Raw genomic sequence first — 21905 nt, 5'->3', positions numbered from 1 at the left:
TGGTGTGTTGTCCCAAGCTGAAGGATCAGCGCCTGAAAACTTTGAAAGAACATACAACAGTACTGGCTTTGTTTTTGCCACAGGGCTGAACTTTTTAGGGAATCTGGTTCCATTCAGTTAATAGTTGAAGTCTGGGTAAATGGACATACTGCAGATACAGGGTTGCCAAGGTCATGGCCTCCAGCTGTTATTGGACTGCAACACCCACCATCCCTGATCATTGGCCATGCTGGCTGGGGCTGATGGGAGTTGTAGTTGACAAATCTGGAGCGCACCATGTTGGCCGTCCCTGCTGTAGATTTATGACACACCATAATTTTTAAAGCTGTAATCTGTTTGTGTGCTATACTAGAGCACTGCAGACCAAGGTTACTTCAGACCTGATGAGCTCAAATCAGCTTGTGAAATCCAGCCTTTCCTTTGGACTCCCTCTCTGGCTCTTGATCACAGAGCCTACAAAAGGTTCTTTGTCTCCACAGTTTTTGCCAATTGTTTATTTTATTTATTTATTTGATTTATATCCTGCCCTTCCTCCAGCAGGAGCCCAGGAATTGTATGCATTCCTCCTTGTCCCTGGACCCTGTAGGTTGTTTTTTTCCCTGGGCTCCCTTATCCTTATTTCATGAACACCCCGGTCTGCTCCATCTGGGATTCCCTTAGATATCTGCTTCTCACTCTGCTTCTTCCCTTTTGCCCCTTATTTCAGGAACTCTGCCTCTGGGTCCTTGTCTACTCATCTTTCCCACCTGCTTCATAGTAAATATTTATAGGCTTGGGCTGTTAGGATTTGCGATTATTGTGTGTTTTTTGTTTTACTTCTGGCATCGTGGGGAATTGGATGCTGTAGCTATGAATGAAGTAATGACTTCCTGCTGCGAGACCATCCTTTGTGGCTTCCTGGCATGGGAGCGCTCCAAAGGGACACTTGATTGCTGCTGGATGTTCCACTGCTAATTTATACAAGGTTCAGTGTTGCATTTATAATGGAGGAGGGGGGTGCTCTTCAGGCCGAAAAACATTTCCCAAGCTAAATAACTGCACTAAAAGCAGATCCGCAGTTCTCTACAAATGCAGCCTAAGGAAACTCACTTCACTCATTCATGGCAGTTGAAAAAACCTGAAAGGACTCACTGACTGTAGCTGCATTCAGTCAGTATGCTCATCTCATTTTGCCGGTTATCTATGCCCATCTGGCATGGAAAATTGAACCTGTGACCCTCCTTGGAGGAGAAAACAAACACACACACATATATTTATATTCCTGCTCTATGGGTTAAAAAAAAAGAATCTCCATTATTTCAATTGGTAAAGGTTTTTCCCTGGAAGAACCTGAGGTCAAGCATTCTGTTCCCTGTGCTTTCATATCAAAGTGGTGATTTGTGTTGTCTTCATTCACAGTATGTGGTCATGGATTAATTACAGATTGGCGCCTGCTTGGTGGAGTGAATTCCCATCACCCCCAAAGACAATGTTTGCACTAATTTAAGATGAGTTTTGAAAATGGGCGGGAGGGCCAAAGATGAGAATCCAGTTAGCACAGCATTGGGCCCTGCAGTACAAACTTTGGCAAATGGCCCTTGGCAAATAAATCTTCTCTCATTTTTGGTAGTAGCTGCTTGAACATCAGAAGAAAACCCAAACAACATTATTTTAAACATTTTTGGGCTTTTAAATTAGGCCTCTTTTAATTTTTAATTCTGAATCCTTCAGAGTAATGTACTTAAGCGACTCTGCTTTATATGATTGCACAAATGTGTTTCTTTTTAGACCCCAATGGTGCCTGAGGAAGGGTAGGGAAAGGGGATGGGGGCTCCCTGAGGGGTGGGAGTGGCTGGAAGGAGAGCCAGTGCCACAGAATTGCCAGGCATGTACGAATTCTCAAATATATAAGGTGTGAAATCAGTGAGGAGGATGGTAGCTCAGTTGTTGAGAATGCAGAAGGTCCCTGATTAGATCCTTGACATCTCCAAGCACAGCCAACAGTCCTATCTGAAACCTTGGAGAACCATTGCTAGTCCATGTAAGCAAGACACAGCTAGATAGACCAGTGAGCTGGTTCAGCATAAGGCTGTTTCCTATCTTTTCTGTCACAAAATCATAGGCCCCCTTCCGTGCTACACGGAACCCATCTGTATTATACATTTAAAGCACTATGATACCAGTTTAAACAGTCATAGTTTCCACCAAAGAATCCTGAGAATTGTAGGGTGCTGAACCAGCTGTAGTTTCTGAACATCCTTCAAAGGCAGCCCCACAGAGAGCCTGTTGCAGTATTGTGTCACCTTGGAACTCCTCCACCTCTTCTGCTGTATGTGTAGTCCATGCCCATGATTCTGTATCACAGGCTGTGTGTATTCTGCACTGAGCAGCGCATTCAGCATCCTGAGAATCTTAGTTTTTTCACTTAAAAAGATGGAGCAAGTTGTTAAACCAGGGGGTAGCCTGCATGGTCCCATCATCCCCAAGCATTAATCATACTGACTAGGGCTGATGGATGATGGAGTCTGATAGCATCTGGAGTTCACTATACTGGCTAAGCCATATGCCTGCAGAGGTGTGCTTGAATGTTTGGAGGTCTCCCCAGACATTGCCTAGAACATCTGACAATGGAATTCCATTGGGGAGAGAGCATTCAGTACTCTGCATGAGTCCTGATCTTTGCCACTGCTTAGCATAAACAGAATAAAATATATTTTAGTGTATGTGTAGATCAGGCCTTCATTCCAGCATCTTGACAAAATGAGGGTGTTGACTGACAGGCCACAGAATCCAGCTTTTCTAAGTATTTACTTCCTTGGTGCAGAATTAAGTTATCTTGGTGTAGAATTTGATGATGATGACGTATATGCAGCCCTGCCTGGGTCCTACAGTCATCTTGCTGAATGAATAGCAGCAGTCGCTTTGGGAATGCAAGACCTGGAGGAGGTTTCAGAACATCCCAATGTGTTTATTACTTAACTAGTAGAAAGTGCCCTTGGAGTTCTAAGAAATCCAAAAAATCAGCAAGTTTTTAAACCAGTGGTTAAAATCAGTGCAGTTTTAAAAGGTTAAGCCAGCCATCTTGATTCAAAATGGCATCCAATTGTATCCAAGCATAGTCATAAACCCACTCTGTGCTCTACCGATTCATCATGCAAAATTTGTCAACAACATCTTAAGAGGTGTCCCATGCATAGAGAACAGAGAAACAACTTTCCAAAATGTATAGTAGATTTTCTTGTTCCGATACTAACAATGCGTGGAGAGCATTTCCTTTCATTTAGCTCTGGAAAAGGGACATTGTTAATTGGAGCAAACCCAGGAGCATTATAATTTCTTCCAAGGAATTTGATGACATCCTCTGTCAGCGTCTTGTAAAGTTTCTTGTTTAAAATAGATCAGAAGGGGACCCCGCCTTCAGAGGCATAAACCAGAAACAGACTACTCTCTAGTTCAAGAATGTGGCAGAAGGAAGGAGGCATCTTTTAGCACAACACATCCAATCCCATGTTCTTTTAAGTGCCTCATCCATAAGTAGTTCTTGTGATTAAACACTAGGCTAGTTTGAGTTGGGACAGCAGGGCTTTCTGATGTTCAGGAACTGAAAGGAACCTTGCACAGTGTGGTCAGAAGGCAGAGTGTCTCACGGTTTCAGAGAATGTAGCCTACAAAACAAATGCCCTTTGAAGTGTTCATGTCTGTGTCTGCTCACTATCCCAGTGGTTCCTAGTCCCATTCTTTTGGTCCTTATGTTCCCTTTCAGTCCATGGCCCATTTTTCACAAACATATAATCTCAACCATTACCTGTTCTTTGAACCCCAGCTTTTGCAAATGAATACCTGGGTGCGGTCTGAAGGCACATGAGGCCATCATCTTGCTGAAGCTAAGCAGGTCTGGGTTTGGTCAGTGCCTGGATGGGAGACTGCCTGGGAACCACATGTATGCTGCTTTGGGTTCCATGATGGAAGTAAGTAAGGCGGGATGTAAATGTAATAAAATAATGACAGTAATGTTTGCAAAATTGCTCAACCTGCAGGATCAGCTTGTCCTTTGTACCAGTTTTTTTATTACTGAAAACATGCAATCACATATTTATTAATTCAGTGGATATATGAATGCTGTATTGACTGTGTGATGATGTACATCCTTGACCTATCCAGCTGATCTGTGATAAGCTCTTTTTGCTCAGCTATGGAATTACTGGCCACCCTCATTTATCATTCTCCTGGGTACGTGAACCCAGTTCAGTCCTCCACAGTTCCAGTTCATGAATTCCTGTAGTTAAATGTTTGCTTATTTCCAAACTCACCTAAGGCTAGTTCATAGGTGGATATTCATTAATCATGATGATAAAATGCCTTATTCAGAGACAGCATGCCACTGAGTTACCAGTCTCTATGGTGGAAAGCTTTGCCTTCATGACCTGCATGTGTGCTTCCCAGAGGCGCGTGATTGGCTACTGTCTGACAGTGAACCAGCCCTTGTCCCACCTCTCGGCCCTGCCTTGTTACTCAAGCTCGGGAGGCTCAGTCAGAGGCTGTGTTAGAGGAGGATCTGACTGAAGTGCTGCCATCACCAAGGACGTGCCAGCTGATGCACAAGTGCATACAGACAGCTCCTGCTTTTCAGCTTATTTGTAGCAGTACTTGGTTGCTCACGCAGTCTGTTCAGAGATACCTTTCCCATGCAGATAGAAAGCCTGACCCGAGCCTATTTAAAGGATATCCAGGGGCTTATTTATTTGCTGCAATGGCATCTTAGCCATGCCTAGTTATGCTGTGTAGAGATGCAGGCCTGTGTAATCTATAAACTGATGTATGAAACACTCTAAGGTGAGAGTTCACATTTAACATAACAGAGAAAACCACACCAGTGATCCAATGGGGTTGACCAGGACAGTAGTAGGTTTGCCTCCAGGATAAGCATCCATTAGTTAGGAAATGTATAAATTGAGGAGACTGCCCAAGGCAGCGGTTTGTAGAGGCGACAATACTTTTGGTGTAGAAAATAGCAGGGAATTCTGTACTTATGGTACAGAATCTTTTGGTAATCAATGTTTAAAACAAACAAATAAATCACCAGGTGTCAACACTAGTATATTTGAATTAATTCTGCTGGAGGACTTAAATCATAAGATCATGCCTTGCAATATGTCCCCTTTCCAGGAATTCATGAATTGCAGACAACAGACCAATGTTATTTTAATCCCACAAATAACTTCTTGAGGCAAAAAAAAAAGCTAGTGGAAAAACAAAGTAAGCCCACAATTATATTCTGTTGCGTGCGTACACACACACTCTTTCAGCTTGACCTCACATCCCCTCTGCAGAGACACTGCATAATCCCAGATAAGCATGTATAGGATTGCAGCTTCTGAGCAGACATGCACAGGAGTGCATTATTAATGTCATATATAGCATAAGAAGCATGGCAATAGGAATTTTTGTTACTGCACATGCAAACTATAGGCCTGCTTTTTAAAACAGAGTAGTTCAATCATCATCATCATCCCACCCTTCCTGAGCAGCAGAGTTGTCACCATCCCAATTCCTCTTCTGCAAGAGGAGGCATGAGTGGCGGCTCAGGTGACAAGGCAGGGCTGAGAAGTGGGACAAGGGCGGGCTGAGTGTCAGACAGAGCTTCTTCAGTTGTAACTGGAACAATTATTTATTTATTATTTAATGTATATCCTGCCCTTCCTCCCAGAAGGAGCTACAGGGGCAGAGTTGTAGCCATCTAAACTGCTGAAGCCTTCTGTTTTAGCCCATCCCACTGCGGTCCACTGCTCTGCTCCCTCCTGTACTGATTTTACCTGGCTGGAATGTGCCTTTGAATTGTGATAATACCTCTTGCTTGCCTGGATGGAGGACGCAAAGGGGTGCTTGTCTGGCCACATGTACTTTGGCCACACCCACTACTGATATGCACACACACAACCCAGAAGGTTGTCTACGAGGGAGTGTGGCCCTTGGGCTGAAAAAGGCTCCCCACCCCGTCGCCCTCCAGATGTTGCTGAAGTACCACTGTCTCTGACTATTGGCTGTGTTGGCAGGGCGGATGGGAGTCTGAGTCCAACAATATTTGGAGGGCCATCGGTTTGCCACCCCAACCTTAGGCACCTTTTATGCTGCAGCAGAAATCATTTTGCACCAACCCCTCTGATGTAACAGGAGGACTCAACTGATCTGGTTGACCAGTAGAAATAGGAGCACATTGTAATGCAAAATAGAACTGTCATCAAATGGAAAAAAATGTTGAAGTACAAACTAAGAAGTAGGGCGCTCTCTCAGATATTTCCCCTAGTTGTGACAGATGTTTTTATTGGTAGGCATTTGAGAAAGCTGTACTTTTCAGGGAGTTCAGATTTATCAGATGTGCACGCTTCACAGCACAGGGTTACTGAGCTGTTCTAGCTGCCAGATAATCCTGCTCATCCTCCTTTTCATTCATGTAATTAAATTTGGAGGTTAAATCTTCCATGCTAGTGGCTGAATGGGATTCAAAACGGTCTTTCTTCTGTCCCTCCACCCCAGCTGAAACTGCTCATACAGTGACACCACGGGTGGAAGGTTAATCTGCAGCAGAGTGGAGAAACACAATATATCACATTGCTCCTGTGCTCTGAAAGAACTCATCATTAGAAAACATCTCACTTTGTTAAAGTTGTGCTGGCCCAGTAGCCTTCGACAGTATAAGGTAGGCCATCTGCAAGTGCCATTGAGCTGGAATCACCCAGAATCAAGGATGGAAATAATTTCTGCTGGTGATTGAAAAGCCACACAAGATCAGACCTTCACTCTGCAAATCTGTTATTAACACTCTCTCCATCTGTGTATATGGACACAGTACATACTACTACCATGTGGAAAAGCATTTTGATAAGAGTGCATGATTAGCCAATAGAGTCGATCAACATCAGCACTATTGAGATGCGGAGGAGATGCTGTAACTGATTCCTCTTGTAACAGTGACCCTCATCTACACTATATAAATTTAAAGCATTATGATCAGAGCTTGGAAAAGTTACTTTTTTAAAACTACAACTCCTATCAGCCCCAGCCAGCATGGCCACTGGATTGGGCTGATGGGAGTTGTAGTTCAAAAAAGTAACTTTTCCCAGCTCTGATTATGATATCACTTTAACCAGTTATGGCTTCCCCCAAGGTATCCTGGGAAGTTTATTATAGGTACTGAGAATTGTTAGAACCCTATTCCCCTCACTGGTGCCATGGCCTTATCAGGCGGACCTGCTTCTTGAGCTTCTCCTTTGTGTAATTCCCCTTCAGACTCAGTGCTCAATCTCAGCCCTTGAACAAAGGCAATCTGATCCGAGGGTAACAACAGGTTCACTCTAACCTACACTTTGGCTATGTATAGGCCTCATACAACTAGATGTGCATCATTATTTGTGTTCTCCCTGCTCTTGTCTTATATCACACTAGATGGTTCATATCCTGTTTGATACACACTGCACCAACTCTTATCACAGTTGTTTGTAATGCTTGTCAATATGGAGAAGAGGCTTCACTCCTTTGCCTGAGGAGAGAGTGTGTGTGTGAAGTGTGTGCTTTTTTACTGAAAAGCTTCTGACTCTATCACTGCTTACATTGACCCCCATCCTTCATTTGAGCACATCATTTGAGCATTGTGCATAATGTGTACAGTACAAAAACCCGACTTATCATTTCCTCTTAAGCCATCTTACACACTTACCGGAACAATTTTTTTTAATACCCATTTAGCTCTAGATCTCGAGGCTGTCATAAAATCAACAGCACAAACAGGATGGAAATGTGCCTTCCTGCTTAATTCTTTGATTTAGTACTGTATCTAGGAACAGATAAGGCCATCAAAATGTCACAGCTCAGACAAAATGGCTTGGGTGTTCTATTAAAATTAGGATGCCACTAGGGCATCCTGGGAGTTGTATTCTCATTATTATAATCTGAGTCCTCCAGCAAAAATTTTCCAAACGAAAAAGGCTACATCCTTTACAAGCACCTATTAATCACGGCACATTGTCCATTACGTCGGATCTTTTCTTAGGAACCAGAACAAGGAAAAGAGATTTCCTGTTTTAAGTATGATGAGTATACGAATTCCATTTTTGTGAAATGTTCATCCGGAATTTACTGTAAATGCTTACCAGCATGCTAGAAATAAATGAAGGTGTGTCTGTACTTAGAAACATAAAATACACTTTTGGCTTTATCACAAGGATCAACCAAGAGACTGGGCGCATAGTTGTCATTCTTCTAATGCTGACGGGGAGGTAATATGTGAGTCACAGCTAATGGTGCTGGAGAATTTCATTCAGTCCACCTTTTTAAGTGAACCAACCTAATTCATACTTTCCAGACTAATAAATGCAGAACGCAGTTATCCTTTCCATTGCACAAATAAGCACTTAATAAATTAAAATCTAAAGACCAGGTTTAAACAATGCAAGCAAAAGATGGTCCCTAAAAACATGTCAATAGAAAGAGAAAAGGAACTTAGCCCAAATCAAAAGCCGGATGCATGTTTAAAGGCTTTGCAGCTTGTCTGAAACAAAAAGCACCAACTCTCTTTAGGGAGCCAGTGTAGAGTAGTGGTTAAGGTGCTGGACTATGACCTGGGAGACCAGGATCTGAATCCCCACACAGCTATGAAGCTCACTGGGTGACCTTGGACCAGTCACTGCCTCTCAGCCTCAGGGGAAGGCAATGGTAAACCACCTCTGAATACCTCTTACCAAGAAAACCCTATTCGTAGGGTCGCCATAAGTCGGGATCGACTTGGAGGCAGTTCATTTCCATTTCCATTTTTTGGGTGGTGTAACTGGGAAGGCCCTGTCCACATATCCCAGCCAGCCACAACTCTGAAGGCAAGAGGGCATGGAGGAAGGCTGAATACAAGGGGATGATTGAGCTGTCCTTTAACTAATTCAGTAAGTGGCCTTAAGCAAGAATGTTGCACCTTCTGTGTTTTATCTGTAAAATGGGACTGATGATGATGCAGTGATGATTAATAAAACATGCACTATAAAAAGATGAATTGTTGCCACACTTAAAGTCTTATGTACATTTTTCAAATTCTTGTATGCAGTTTCTACAAGCGGCACATCAACAGGTTTCTTGTGGGGGCAGGAAGAAATACAACATTTGAGATGATAGGCAAATAAACATGTAGTAAAGGACCTTGTTGTAGTTTAAAGAGGTAGAGGGTTAGAAATTTATTGCGGTTTATTTATTTATTTATTTATTTATTTATTTTATTACATTTTTAGACCGCCCTATAGCAATAAGCTCCCAGGGCGGTGTACAGCATAATAAAACAGGTTAAAATACAAAAACACAATAAAATATAATTTAAAATTTTAAATTCAAATTTTAAATTTTTTTAAATGCCTGGGCGTTGCATATGTGCCATGATTAAGGTATCCTTTCTTCCACCAGAACAATTTTAGAAGATTCCATTTTCTCCTCAACTATCACAGGCTGACAGATAATGTGCTGTTTTGTGCAACGTTCACATCAGCAGTGCTGTTTATGGGACTCCTTTCTTGAGACCACCCAATTCATTGCACATGTGGCATAAGATGGATTCAAGATCCCCCTGGCCTCCAAAAAGAAAAGAAGAGTGTAATCATTGACTACCCCACCCAATTCAAAAGACATGATCTAATACTAAAAGAATTGGCAACCTAAAAGTTGCTGCTCTTATGGAAGTTTTGAGAAGATGGCTCTGGAAACCTATTATGCAGAGAGTTTCTACTGTGCTTAGAAGTGCATATAGAGAAAGCTAAAATCCCATTTCTCCTGGGCTAGAGGTGGAGAGTGTGTGTATAAACTTTATAAAGAATAAAGTATAGGATAAGGCTACAATTCTGCTTCCAGAGATGCCTCTCATGATCAGGGCTGAGGAGACAGAATGAAAGCCACCTGTGGTTTATGCCATGAGTGCATTTCTGCAGAATGCCTGTCAGCCTTAACTAAGTTCAGAGGCAGGCTGCCGTTGGGGAGCCCAGATCTGTGTCAGGGAGACTAAGGTTCAGAGGCAGAGCATGTGGTCTAAAAGAGGCTTGTGATCAAACTCCAGAACAGACAGGGCAAAGTGAGGGGGATGCAGCCAGTCTTCTTCCAAGGACAGACTAAGCGTATTGACTTGATATTATGGTTTTATTGGGCCTTGTACGGTCTTGATTGGTTTGTGGAGGTCAGCTGACAATATCTATGTTGGTACTGAACTCTAGAGGGCATCACTGAGCCACAGAGTTTAGTTTGCTGAGGAACCAGCTAATAGTACAGGTGATAAGGCACTGGATGTGTTGTATTCCGCTGTTGATGTAAAAACACACTGGAAGCTGAGTTAACGGTTAAACAAACTTTGTTTCTGATGAGGCCCGAGAGCCTGCACAGAGCAGTAACCCACTTCTCCAGCCAGACCACACCTGAGTCAGCTCTCTAGGACCTAGCCTCCTGGGTCATAGCTGTTTCTCTTAAATGGGCCACATGGTAGATATTTAGTTGATAATGAACACATTACACTGGAGACTGGCTGCTGGAGGCCTGGATTCAAGCCCACCAAATATACCCCCAGCATAGTACAGGGGCTACATTTTCATGATGAAATCTCAGTTGAATATAAGCTTGAGATATGCATAAGCTTCACCCAGCCACTTTGTTCCTTCGTGCAAGGGGCGAAACAAGCCAGGAAGTTGCTGTTAATCATAGCCTCCCGTTATGTCAGAATCAGGAAACTACGGTGAATGGCTTCCAAGCAAGCCCAAATATGAAGCCAAGGTTTAAAGTTGGCTTCTAGATCCATAGTTGCCAGTTCAGACGTAACAGGAAGCTTCCGTTAACTGCAGCTTCCTGGATTGGTCACTCGTGTGTGCAAAGGGAAGAGTAAAGCGGGAGCATGGCACTTGTGTGTATCACAGCTTATTAAGCCAAGATGTGATTGTGCAAAAGCATCCAATATCTCCGGAGGGAACCCTACAACCATCCACAGTGTCTTCAGATATTCCTGGCAACATCAGAGAGCATAGGCAAAGGTTGTTCAGAGAAAATTAAAGAGCTCCTTTAATCTCTCTTTTTCCCCTCTCCATCACCTGGGTGGCCACTGATCTTCATGGCTCAGACTTTATAGCTCTGCTGTTATTAGCTGCCTGTGATCTGAAGTTTTCAGAATAGATTTAGGAGATATTTCTTGATTACATTTTCTTCAGTTTGCTATGGGGAGTTATGATGATTCTTGGGGCAACACACTCTTAAGTGTATTGAAAGTTGTTACTGTTATTATATTTATATTCTGCCCCTCCTCCCAGGTTGGCCAAAAGACAATAAACAATGCAACATGTTGAACTGAACTGAGGTAGAAAATCAGTGATAAGAACTGCTCTTTTCAACTTCTTTAAAGTTCTGAAAAGGCATATGAATGAAACATCTTGCTCAGAGGGTAGCCAGCCTGGTGCCCTCCTGATAATGTTGGATTCCTGGGGACTACCTCCTCAGTTGGAGGCAGTATGCTTCTGAATTCCAGTTGCTTGAAACAGCAGGAGGGGAGAGTACTATTGCACTCAGGTCGTGCTTACGGGCTTCCCTTAGGCATCTGGTTGGCCATTGTGAACAGCATGCTGGACTGGATGGGCCACTGGCTTGATCAAGCAGGCTGTTCTTATGTTCTTGTGACTACAGTTGTCATCATTCCTAACCATTGGTCATGCTGGCTGGAGCTTCTGAGAGCTGGAGACCAGCGACATCTGGAGGGCACCACATTGGATACCCCTAACTGATACCATTTGGAAGAGAGTTGTGTGTCCCAGTTTAGACATGATGGAATAAAATCTCAATTCTAGGTGGTTATTTCTTGAATTTATAAAAATATTTTTAGGTCACTGTTTAAGGCCCAGCTCCCCAAAACAGTTTACATGACACAATATAAAACACATTTAAAATCACCAAACAATCCCCATATGGTGCCTGGAAAACAGAAATGAGATTGGTTAAACAATCAGTTATGTTAGGATGGATAACTTTATTGTATCTATGTAAATTACGCAGGGTCTTTAAGCTTTTAGTGAGATTGTTTTCTTTTTGTTTATGTATTCTATAAATGACGTATGTATTTTGTTGGACTAATAAATGTGGGAAAAAATAATCAAATCTTAAAACTGTTACAACTGTGATTTTAAAGCATAACCAGAAACATTGCAATATGTTAGCACAAAACAACTGTAAAACAGACTGGGTTTCAAAGACATACAGCAGTTAAAATCTTTTAAGAAACCTGGAACAGATGAGTCTACAGTCTGCTTAAAAACTTGTACAGTAGGGCCCCACTCATACGACGGGTTACGTTCCAGACCCCCGCCTAAAAGCGAAACCTGCCAAAAAGCAAAGTGGGTCGCCACAAAGCGGGGTCTTACTGAATAGAAGAGGCCTGGCATAGTCATTGGGAAAGGTATTCCATAACCAAGGAGTCACCACTGAAAAGGCCTTTCAGAGAAAAATATATAGTGAGACATGCACTGCTGCCATTTTTGATCCAGTGGAGGTGTCTGCCAAAATAAAAGAAGGGGGAGGCAATTTTCTCGAATTCTCCTTTCCTGCTATAGCACTCTGTGCCACCTGAAGATCTGTTCCAGGAGTTTGGAGGACACTCCAGAACAGCATGAAAGGTGGTATGGGGCAGGGCTGGCACCAGGGGGTGGCCAGGTTGGGCCCTGGCTGAGGGTCCCTGCAGCCCAGAGGGGCCCCTGAAGGATGCCTCCTTAGGGTGGGAGGGTAGCACTCAAGTTCCATGATATGCGGCAACGTGGACATCCAACCCTGCCACAGATCACGGAGAAGGAGCTCCCAGGCACCCCTTCAATACAGTCAGTGGAGCTTCAGTAAGCCCACACGCACACCTCAGCTATCTCTCCGATCCCTGTGAATGACCTGTGTGCTGTGCACACATGCCTACCATCAACCAAGATGGCAGCACAGGCTTCCCTAAGGGGCTGCTGCCCCTGCCGCCATCTTGGTTAATGGAAGGCATGCACATGCAGCATGCACATCATTCACAGGGATGGGAGACGTGGGTGGGGCTCGTGGGTTGGTTTATTAGCTCCACACCGCTTGTATGTTTGGGTTGGGCTATGGCGTTGTGGGCTCAGGGTAGGCTGGTGCCCAAGGGCCCAGTCATACCTGACACCAGCTCTGTATAAGGGCTTCAGGGGAACAGGGGGTAGGGGAAATTACCTCTCTCTCTCTTAGCAGATGCTGGATGCATCCCCTGCTGCCCTTGGCTCTTTTTGGGAGGAAGGGCAGAATATAAATGTAATAAATAAAATAAACAAATTATAAGTCAAGCAGAACAGCAACACTGGATTTCACCCACTGAAATTTCATAATGAGAACGTCAGCAGTGCTGATGGACTTAAAGGTGATAAACAACAATATATTAAACCTACCCATATAATGTCATATAGCTTTGTATGAAGGTCAGCTAATGCAAGATACAGATGTGTATTTTGATTTCATTTGCACATCTGTTCGTTCCATTGCAGGGAAATACTCTTCTACTTTGGCAGGAATTGGAAATATGGTTACAGGAAGCTGCATAGCAGGTTCCCCTGTAGCTGCAGCCAGTTCACAGCCATACAATCCTTAACTTCTCTTATTGGATAGTATAATCCTGTGCTCTTGGATTCACTTTTGCAGTTCTTTGCCAGCAGCAGAGTTCCTGCTGCAGCCATGAGTGTTAATATGTAAAGGAAATGTACTTCAAAGTCCTTGAAAGGGATTTTATCTTTTTATTTTTAAAAGCCAAATAAAGTCTTTTCACAAAACCTCCCATCATCATCATCATCATTATACTCTGTAGGTCTAGAAGAAACTTGTCCCCCTAAAAAAAGATTTCATATAAGTGGTTTTACCTCGAAAAACTAACTTTTTCCACTTTGGAAACATAAGAGAAAAGTCACATATTTTTCTGCAGCGACAGGATGTTCTGTTTTCCTTACCCTTGCTATTAATTTAATTTATAGACTGCTCTTCATTAAAACTCCCAGAGTGGTTTATATAATAAAATAAAATACAACAATATTTCAACCATTAACAGTAAAATACAATAAATCCAAATAGTAGAGTACATATTTAAAAGCACAGCAATGGATATAACATATTCCAAAATTGCCATACAGAAATAATATACAGATTGCTCTCTATGAGGTTTCTTTATCTTTTCTTTCTCCTGTTTGCTCTGGAAGCTAGTCTACATGTTACAATCTTCCTCAACTAGGTGCCTTCCGGATGGTTTGGACTACCATCAGCTCTAGGCAGACATGGGAAACCTTTGGCCCTTCAGATGTTGCTAAACTACAACTCCCATCAGCCCTGGCCATTGGCCATGGTGACTGGGGCTGATGGGAGTTGTAGTTCAGCAACATCTAGAGGGCTAACACCTGCCCTACTAGTTGACTTTATCATGCGATTTTCTGACAGTGAGGGGTTAGTGCAACAGTTCTATTTCACTCAGATGTTACCACGTGCAAGAAATTTTGAGCGATGATACTGTTCACCTTTGCAATGGTACACATTTTACATATGGGACTCTTAGTCAAGTGATATTATCACATGGTCTCCAAGCCCCATTGAAGGAAATATAAATTGCATGGTAAAGTCAACTTGTGTCAGTGATCCTTGTATGTTCCAGCTTAGTTTGTGGCATAGAAACATAGCCACAATCCACCTATTGTAAAAGTACATTTCAGTCATGTTGATTTTGTGAGAGAGAATTAGCATTCCAGAATAGTCTAGCATCAGTGATCCATGTTCTCATTTTGACATTTTGTTTGCACTATTGCAACACGCTCTGGGTGGGGCTGCCCTTGAGGACAAACTAGAGGCTGCAGTTAGAGCAGAATGCTGCTGCTTGCTTGTTATCTGGGGCAGTATCTTTCCAATCCTGAGAACTCTGCACTGGCGGCCTGTTAGCCACTGTGCCCAATTCAAGGCATTGTTACTGGTATACAAGTTCCTATACAACATGAAATATTTCAAGGAGCACCTTCTCCAATATGTCCTGATCCATGCATTACACTATGCAGAGGAGATCCTGCTTGTGGTGCCACCAACAGGCGAGGCCCTTAGGAGAGTGGTGTAGGACAGGGCCTTATCTGTGGCAGCACCCCGTTTATGGAATTCTTTCCCAACTGAGATTAGACTGTGCCACCTTAAAAAAATCTTATTTTGCCATGCATTTGGTGGTTAATTGCACACTACTACTGAGAGAGTGTATTGTTTGCTGCTGCTGCTGTCTTACAGGTGGTATAAATTTGTTGCAGCTTCGTCATTTTTATTGTTTTAAGGACTGTTGTAAGTTGCCCTGGGTTCCAATTATAAGGATGAGTGGGTTATAAGAGGGGTCAATAAAACAATTCCATGGACGTAAGTTTCACTGAGATTAGTCTATAGAACCTTTTTTGAATTCTAGATTGTTAAGGTTTAAGATGTTTGTCAAAGAGGATACATGTAAAATGCTGTTTTTAATTTTTTATTTTTCAGAATGACCAGTCTATGCAAGATACACAGATCATAGGGGGAGATGACTTTCCAAAGCTGGCTGGAAAGGTTTGTAAACTTTAAATAAAATGAGGCTAGTATGACATCAGGAATCTGAGTTTGCCTTGGCTGTTGAAGTTAAAGTTGTGTAAAAAAGCATGCAAATCAGACAGCCAAAATGAAACAAAAATTATGTGTGTGTGTGTATGGCTAAAATAAACGTTTGACAGCATAAAGCCCAATTTAAACAAGCTAAGGCCACATGGAGCTTATTTATTTGATGTTCTGTGTAGCTCTGACTCTTTATAATTATCAGATGTGTTAGGCTATTTGTATGCAACATTAGTATGCCAGTGTATTCACCTGCACTGCAGATTGTTGGCATACAGGATGAGGTTGTTTTAAACAAGAAGGCAGCTGTGTGGGACACCTACACAGGTAAGTGATTTCCATGCAGCCTGGCCATTTAAATTAGGCCTATCTATCTACAGATGATAGAGGCTGCAACACTATAGTTCCATTGAACTCAGTGAGACTTAATGTCTGAGTCAATACTTTTTAAGATTGGGCTGAAAGTCTATATCACTCCTGCCTGCTAGCATTGCTTTCTTTCCTTTTTAAGTCTACTGTGATTGGTCGGGAAACAAAGTCCTTTGATGAATGGTAGAAAGAGCTAGCTAGGTTTAACCTGGAGAGGTTAAATAACCCCTTAAACATAACAGCCACAGAATGGCCTGAGCAGGAGTAGGACTGCAGGAAGGGAAGTTAATGCTTTCCAACCATGATGTGGTCATGCCTAAACTTGTCATCCCCCCCCCCATGCTGTTCTTCCCTCTGTGATGACAGTTCCCATTGGTGTCATTGACAACTTTTCACGTAGAGCAAATAGCAACTTGGAGGGGTGACTTTTGATAGGACTACTGCATAGGGGAGAACAGTTACCCACTCACTCCATTCACCATGGTTCAGATCTTGCTCCTTCTCCCCCAGAGCTGCTATTTTTAAAGGGAAAGATACACTAGTGCAATGACACATTGAATGTGTTGTCTCTGTTGGCCCTGAACATTTTAATATTACCTTGTTCATGTCAAAGGTAAATCATGGGACATGTCAATAGTCTGAAGCATGCGTAATGAATCTTTTATTCACTAAGAGGCTGGAAAGCAACACAGTTTTCTGCATATACATACTGATTTTGAAAAATAACAATAAAAAGATTTTTGTTCAGGGACAAGCCTCTTTTAATCCAGGCCTAGCTATACAATGAAACACATGAAGAGGAAGAATTATTTATTTCATTAAGCAGATGGCCTGGGTGGGAAAATGATCAAAACAGCAAACCTCAGAATGAATTTGGACAGGTACTAAATTAATTTACACTGAAAGTGCAGTTACTCTTGTTTTAATAGTAGGACTGTTAACTGATTAAAGGTTTTTAGTTAATCAGCAATCTACCTTTTAACAAATTAATCAATTACATTTTAATAAATTTTCCTATTACAAAAATCTCAGTGTCTTTTGACTTCTTGGAGAAAGTGTGTGACTTCACAAAACATTTTATATACAGTAAATTATTATAGTTTACACTAAAAGTAAGATTTTAATGCATGGTGAAATAGGTTATAAAATGTTCCAAAGTGAAATATGTTAATATGTTTCAATGTTTGCGTATTTGCATGTTTACAATAAAAAAATTAAAAAGGAAAAAGAAGCAGACCTTGTGTTAAGCTAGCTCAATGATATCCTTTGGTCAACTCAGTGCAACACTGAGCAGGCTGCATGTAGGGTTGGGGCAGGGGTGGGGGAACTTGTTGCCCTCCAGATGTTGTTGGACTCCAACTCCCATCAGTCCCAGCCAGCATGGCCTGTGGTCAGGAATGATGGGAGTTGCAGTCCAGCGACATCTGGAAGGCAACAGGTTCTCCAACACTGCTCTAAGGATCTCAGGAAGCAGGCTTGTAAAACCTTTGCCTGAGACATTGGAGATCCGCTACTAGTCAGAATTAACAATACTGGTCTTGGTGGACCAATAATCTGTTTCTTTATAACAGGGATGAGGAACCTGTGACTCTCCATCCCATCAGTCCCAGCCAGCATGGCCAGTGGTCAGGGGTGATGGGAGTTGTAGTCCAGCAATGTCTGGAGGGCCACAGGGTCCCCATCCTTCTCCATGGGTTGGTTTGAATGCAACACTAAGCACAGGGCTGGCTAACCTGTGGCCTCAAGATTAGACCTGTCAGACTCTAGCACTAACCATCATCCCCAGCGAGCCTAGCCAGTGGTCAGGGATCATGGGAGTTGTGGAGAGCCACAAGCTAGCCACCCCTGTTTTATAAGCCTGGTTCATAAGTTCATTAGCCAGCCACCCCAATTTCTTGCCAGTTTGAATGTCCCAGGCTATGGTTTGAAGGTACATGAGGCCAGCACCCCGCTGAAGCTAAACTGGGTCAGGTCTGGTCAGTGCCTAGATGGGAGACTGCCTGGGAGCAGGGTATAAATGTAATAAATAAACAAACAAATAATTAAATAAATAAACATGTAGGTTCTTGCCAGTCCCGTTAACATCTGCTGTCATGCCTTACTAACGACATTACATGTGTCCTCACAAAGGTTATGTAAATGTACCGATTTTATTATAAATATCCTTGATGTTAAACATAGCGTAACCTTTTAAAATCTGTCACAAACAGAACACCGTTCATAAACAATACGTGTTTATTTTCATCCGCTTACAGATGACTTGAATAATCCCAGCTGACAGGATTAGATAAAGCTTAATATTTTTCAGAAAACCATTTTTTCTCTTTTCATTTTCTAAGAGGCTTAAAGCCAACTTTTGATAGATTATTAGGGAAGTAAAAGCTGTGTGAAGCTAAATATTAACTACCTGTATCATATTTTTGTGCCTGAAAGGCTAAATTTAGAGATTTACTTCATGTGAAAAACCTGCTGCTCTTTAAAAGGACCAGAAGCCGGTCTTTTATTGGATCAACATGTTGTCAATAGTTAGCAAAGCTTTCTATGGCTTCTGCGTTAACAGTGCTCCAAAAAAAGGTTAAGGTAAAAGCATGAAATGCAATGTTATAAAATAATATCAAATTTTTTATATATATAACAAACAATATAAAATCCTTATAGGTGTTCTCATATAATAGTACAAAAATGGCCAAAAAAATATTTGTAAACAACTCAATGCCCATACATAATGAAGAACGAAATATATAATATGGTCAAAACAATGTCAATATGAACATAAAGGGCAACTTTTAACAATGGCCAATATACATAACTCAGTGCCCATGAAATGCAAAATGTGTGACAAAGCCAAATGCGTTTCAACAAGAAGTCTTCTTCAGTGGCCTTGGAGATGGATATACATTTTGTATTTTATGTTCTGAGATATGAACTAATATGCGGGCTGTATGTTAATTCAATGGTTCATTTCCTTCTGTCACTCAATTTTAAAACGTATTGAAAATTTTACCAATATCTGCATTAACAGGACTTTGACAGTATATTGCCAGAGTGTAGAGAAACAAATTGCTTGGCGCATTCCCAGTGTGCCAGCCAGCTTCCCTCTAAATATAGTCATATACAGATATGTAAGGCAGGGATGGACTACAACTCCCATCATCCCTGACCATTGGCCATGCTGAGTAGGGCTGACTGAACAAGGAGTCCAACAACATCTGGAGGGCCACCAGTTCCCAATGCGGAAGCAGGAAAAACAGCTCCCTTGCCTGCCACTATTTATCCAAGCTGAGTGTCAGTCTACAGTTATGTTAGCAGCATGTTTCAAGTACCCTGTTTAGTGTGTTCTTTCTTCAAGAAAAGCATCCCCTGGGATGTGTGTGGTCTGGATCAGGAAAGACTTTAATCCCTTCCTCCGGTATCATTTGCCCACCAAACATTGCCTCTCAAAGGTGTTACAGAATCATAGAATAGTAGAGTTGGAAGGGGCCTATAAGGCCATCAAGTCCAACCCCCTGCTCAATGCAGGAATCCAAATCAAAGCATTCCTGACAGATGGCTGTCCAGTTGCCTCTTGAATGCCTCCAGTGTCGGAGAGCCCACTACCTCTCCAAGTAATGGGTTCCATTGTTGTATTGCTGAGCCAAGTATCCCCCATCTTATAACTGTGCATTTGGTTTCTTTTTCCTAAGTGTAGAACTTTGCATTTATCTCTGCTGAATTTAATTCTGTTGTTTTCAGCCCAATGCTCCAGCCTATCAAGCTCCCTTTGAATTTTGTTTCTGTCTTCCATGGTATTAGCTGTGCCCCCCAATTTTGTATCATCTGCAAATTTGATAAGCATGCTCTGTACCTCCTCATCCAAGTCGTTACTAAAAATGCTGAGGAGCACTGGGCCCGGGACCGAGCCCTGTGGTACCCCACTCGTTACTTCTGCCCAGTTTGAGAAGGAACCATTGATAAGCACTCTTTGAGTACAATTCTGGAGCCAACTGTGGATCCACCTGATAGTTGTTCCATCCAGCCCACATTTAGTTAGCTTGCTAATCAGAATATCATGGGGAACTTTGTCAAAAGCTTTGCTGAAGTCAAGGTATATGATGTCCACAGCATTCCCACAGTCTACAAGGGAGGCTACCCGATCAAAACACGAGATAAAATTAGTTTGGCAGGATTTGTTCTTCATAAATACTTGTCGGCTTCTAGTAATCACTGCATTATTTTCAAGGTGCTTACAGACTGACTGCTTTATAATCTGCTCCAGAGTTTTTCCAGGGATTGATGTTAGGCTGACTGATCTGTAGTTCCTCAGTTCTTCCTTTTTGCCCTTTTTGAATCTCCTCCAGTCATTCAGCACTTCACCAGTTCTCCATGATTTCACAAAGATAATAGACAGCGGTTCTGAGAGTTCTTCAGTCAGTTCCTTCAATACTCTAGGATGCAGTTTATCGGGCCCTGCTGATTTGAACTCGTTCAAAGTGATTAGGTATTCCTTGACCGTTTGTCTATCAATCAAACGGTCAAGGATTAACTTATCACTTTGAAAGAGTGTTATTTGCTGGGATAGCTCTCCACCCCCTTTGTGACTGCTCTTAAACATGTTCTGTGCAAAGCACAGCACTTGAAACACACTTTTTGTGTGCATAATAAATGTAGTTTATAACATGTTGCATGGCCTTGGCATAAGCATTACGGAAGCCTGCCTAATTTGCCCCATAGAGACAAGGAGGAATGGTGTCAGGGAGAGGATCCCTTGCTATAGACATGGGGAGCTTGTGGTCCTCCAGATGTTGCTATACAACTTCCATCATCCCTGACCCCTGGTCATGCTAGCTGAGACTGATGGAAGTTGGGAGTCCAACAACATCTGGAGGACCACAGGCTCCCCATCTCTGCCTTAGAGCAGCCATAGGGGATCTGTGACCCTCCAGAGTTCACTAGACTCTTAACTCCCATCAACCTCAGCCAGCATGGCCAATGGGATGAGAGCAACATCAGGTTCCCATCCCTGACTTAAAGCCACAGTTTATAAGGCCTTTAGCTCCCTATTCTCCTTGACTGGGCCTGCGGCCATCCTTTATACAGAATACCCTCTCCAAAGGTTAGTCAGTGCCTCAGGCTACCCTGGATCCTAGCTCCCCACAGCTACATCTAGGCCCTGACCAGGTTGCCAGTTGTTCACTTCCCCACATCTGATGTGTTCCTTATACTTCTCAAAAGACTGCAACTCAGGGTGTGCAAACCTTGAAAACTATAGAAACCACCTCTGTGCTGAAGCTAGCACTTGCAAAAGTGCCTCTTATCTAGGAAGAAAAGAGTCCAGTCTGTGAGCCTGAGAAGGCCACTGTGAGGCATGTCAGATTTGGGAAAGGTAAAGCAAAAAGTCCTCTCTATGCAGTTGCCCAGGAGAGAGCATGTTGGCACCTTCACCTTTCTGCTCCCATTGCAGAGAGACTGTTTCTTGTTGGAATTCTCTTTTCCACATCAAAAACCCACCTTGCCTGGCTCTGTTGCTGACGTGCAGCTGACAGCTACCTGCCTACCCTCCGCAGATATAATTAGCGTTGTTACATTTTCTGCAACAGATGAGAAGATGACTCAACACCTTCTGAAGCAAAACCAAAAAAGATGCTGTTGGGAAAGGGAGAATCAATTTAAGGTGGAGCCAGCAGGACCCGCATAGCAGCCTTCATTATGGAGCATCTGCTTTCTGTTCATCATTAGCAGCATGAAGGTTGCTGATCTTCTTGGAACTGTCACAGTGGAACCAACTGTTTTGATTCAAATGATTTTTTTCAGTCCTTCTTCCAAATCCAAGCTGCATGGGCATATGCTCTTGGAGATAAATCTAGTCCTGTTGTTTTTCCTTGTAAATTGCCTACGATAGTGGCATGAGGGAAGCACTGGCTCTGGCGTTTACT

General features: G+C 42.5%; 1 protein-coding gene across 1 annotated transcript in view; it reads left to right on the top strand.

Moving 5' to 3' along the window:
• The window catches only part of PRTFDC1 (phosphoribosyl transferase domain containing 1), a 55219-nt gene that overhangs the window by 14700 nt on the left and 18614 nt on the right, over positions 1-21905 (top strand). Inside the window, exon 4 of the mRNA XM_061586628.1 lies at positions 15517-15582. Within this exon, the coding sequence (XP_061442612.1) occupies positions 15517-15582 (66 nt within the window). The remainder of the gene's footprint in view (positions 1-15516; positions 15583-21905) is intronic.

Source organism: Rhineura floridana, chromosome 10 (genome assembly GCF_030035675.1).
Source record: "Rhineura floridana isolate rRhiFlo1 chromosome 10, rRhiFlo1.hap2, whole genome shotgun sequence".
NCBI lineage: Eukaryota > Metazoa > Chordata > Lepidosauria > Squamata > Rhineuridae > Rhineura > Rhineura floridana.
The sequence above is the reverse complement of the archived record's forward strand: the minus strand, read 5'-3'. Positions and strand labels throughout refer to the sequence as shown.